This window comes from Phytophthora infestans, genomic scaffold (genome assembly GCF_000142945.1).
Source record: "Phytophthora infestans T30-4 supercont1.3 genomic scaffold, whole genome shotgun sequence".
In the NCBI taxonomy this organism is placed as follows: Eukaryota; Oomycota; class Peronosporomycetes; order Peronosporales; family Peronosporaceae; genus Phytophthora; species Phytophthora infestans.
Window position 1 is genome coordinate 2,973,298 of NW_003303756.1, and position 1,753 is coordinate 2,975,050.

Here is a 1,753-nt window from a genome sequence, read left to right on the forward strand (position 1 = left end):
TTAAAATATGCGAAAAGACACATGAACCAAATAATATTTAGTTCATGTGTCTTTTCCAGTATCACCGATATATTACATGTATATCGGTGATACTGGATCATACCGAATCCGTCTGAAACCAAAAACTGGATTAAAGGCGGTTTTTAAACCCATAATTTAAGGCGTGGATATCCGGTTGCAACTGCAAATCCTGATGCATTTCGGTTGCAACTAAAGGTCACTAATACTCATGCCTTCCAGTCGACTTCGCTTCTTGTGCAAGTGCTATTAGTCTCAATTCTCAACTCGAATCTTCAGTGATCGCTTTTTCATTTTTGTTTCTACTCACTATCCAGCTCTTTATACGACTGGAGAACATCAGTGCCGTCTACTACGAGAATTTCGTTCCGCACTCCGACTTCGACGTCGCCTTGAGTGCCGCGACGAGCGATGTTTATCCGACTTTCGGTCTTTTTTGTCCTTTTTCTTGTCCTTATCGTCTCGCGACGAGCGGTGTTTGTGGTGTTTCTTATGTTTTTTGCGCTTCTTCTTTTCTTCCTCTTTCCATCGTTTAGCTTCTCGAACGGAGACATTGTCAACACTCCCGGATCTCTTCCTGCCTCGCGTATCCTCATTTCTTTCCTTCTTCACCGGATAAACTCGAATCCTCTGAGCTCAATTGACGTCGTTGACCTTCAACTGAGTTACGCGTCAACAATAAAGTCTTCGAAGTTGATCTAGCTGGATTTTCCAGTTGTTTCGCTTCAACTTGCACCTCATTGCGTTCTTCATCGTCACTTTCGTCTTCGCTGTCATCCTCACTGAGTTCCGACTCGTCCGAAGGTTCAAAAATGGATTTGAGCAAGTCTGTCGAAGCCTTTTCAACTGTTGGCAGTGCAGGTAGATCTCTGTCCTCATTGGACTCGACCGCTATTGTAAACTTCGAGCTCTCACCTGCACTAGCCTTTGACTGCCGTTGAGCAGCTCGATCGGCTGCAAATTCCATCAAATGCGGAACAATCTCCTTATCAAACAAGTCTGGCTTTTTATCGTCTTCATCACCCTTTCCGCTAGATCCTGTGGGTCCGGCACACTTAACGTGGAAGCGTTTGCACAGAAGTGACTTGGGAATCCACAAACTCTGCGACCTCCGCGACAGCGTAGCTTGAGGTTGTTCAGGAATAATTGCGTCATTTTTATCCTCGTCCAAAGTCGATTTTGACGACACAAATCTCTTTGCAATAGACGCAGAGATAGTAGCCCGAAACCCGACAGTCATTGGTGAAAGGCAGTGGTGGAGGTCATCACCACTGCCTTTCTTCAAGGGTTGTCGGGTATTTAGAGTTGTCACAGCGTCAACCTGATCTTCGTCGGCAAAGCGGTGATATGCCTTGAAGTCTGACGGTACAGAGAGACGCAAGTTCACTGCCTTGGGTGGCTTCTCCTTGGAGACCGCCAGCTCGAAGCCAGGCAGCACAACACGTCCATCTGAGCACAACTCTCGGCTGCGTCTCGTCTTTTCATACCGACGAGACTCTTGTGCCGATGAATCCAGTCGGTTAGCTTCTTTCCTAGCTCCAAGCGGAGCAATAACTCGGGAAAAATGGGGACATACACACGTCCCGTACACATCAATAAGCATCGTATTTCATTCAAGGGCACTGAGGGAATAAATAGTGTGCCGTCGATGACGGCGGCCGTCGGCTTTCAAGGCGGCGATGAACGCACCTTTTGACGATGAAAGCGCTTCTGTCGCCTTACAGTATTTTCTTCC

General features: G+C 46.9%; 1 protein-coding gene across 1 annotated transcript; it reads right to left on the reverse strand.

The window, feature by feature from the left end:
* Positions 1-357: 357 nt before the first annotated feature.
* Positions 358-1,621, reverse strand: PITG_02633 (uncharacterized protein; the record flags this gene model as incomplete). Its single annotated transcript, XM_002907495.1, has 2 exons — positions 358-539; positions 934-1,621. 2 exons carry the CDS (start codon positions 1,619-1,621, stop codon positions 358-360), a joined length of 870 nt encoding a protein of 289 aa, XP_002907541.1.
* Positions 1,622-1,753: the final 132 nt, after the last annotated feature.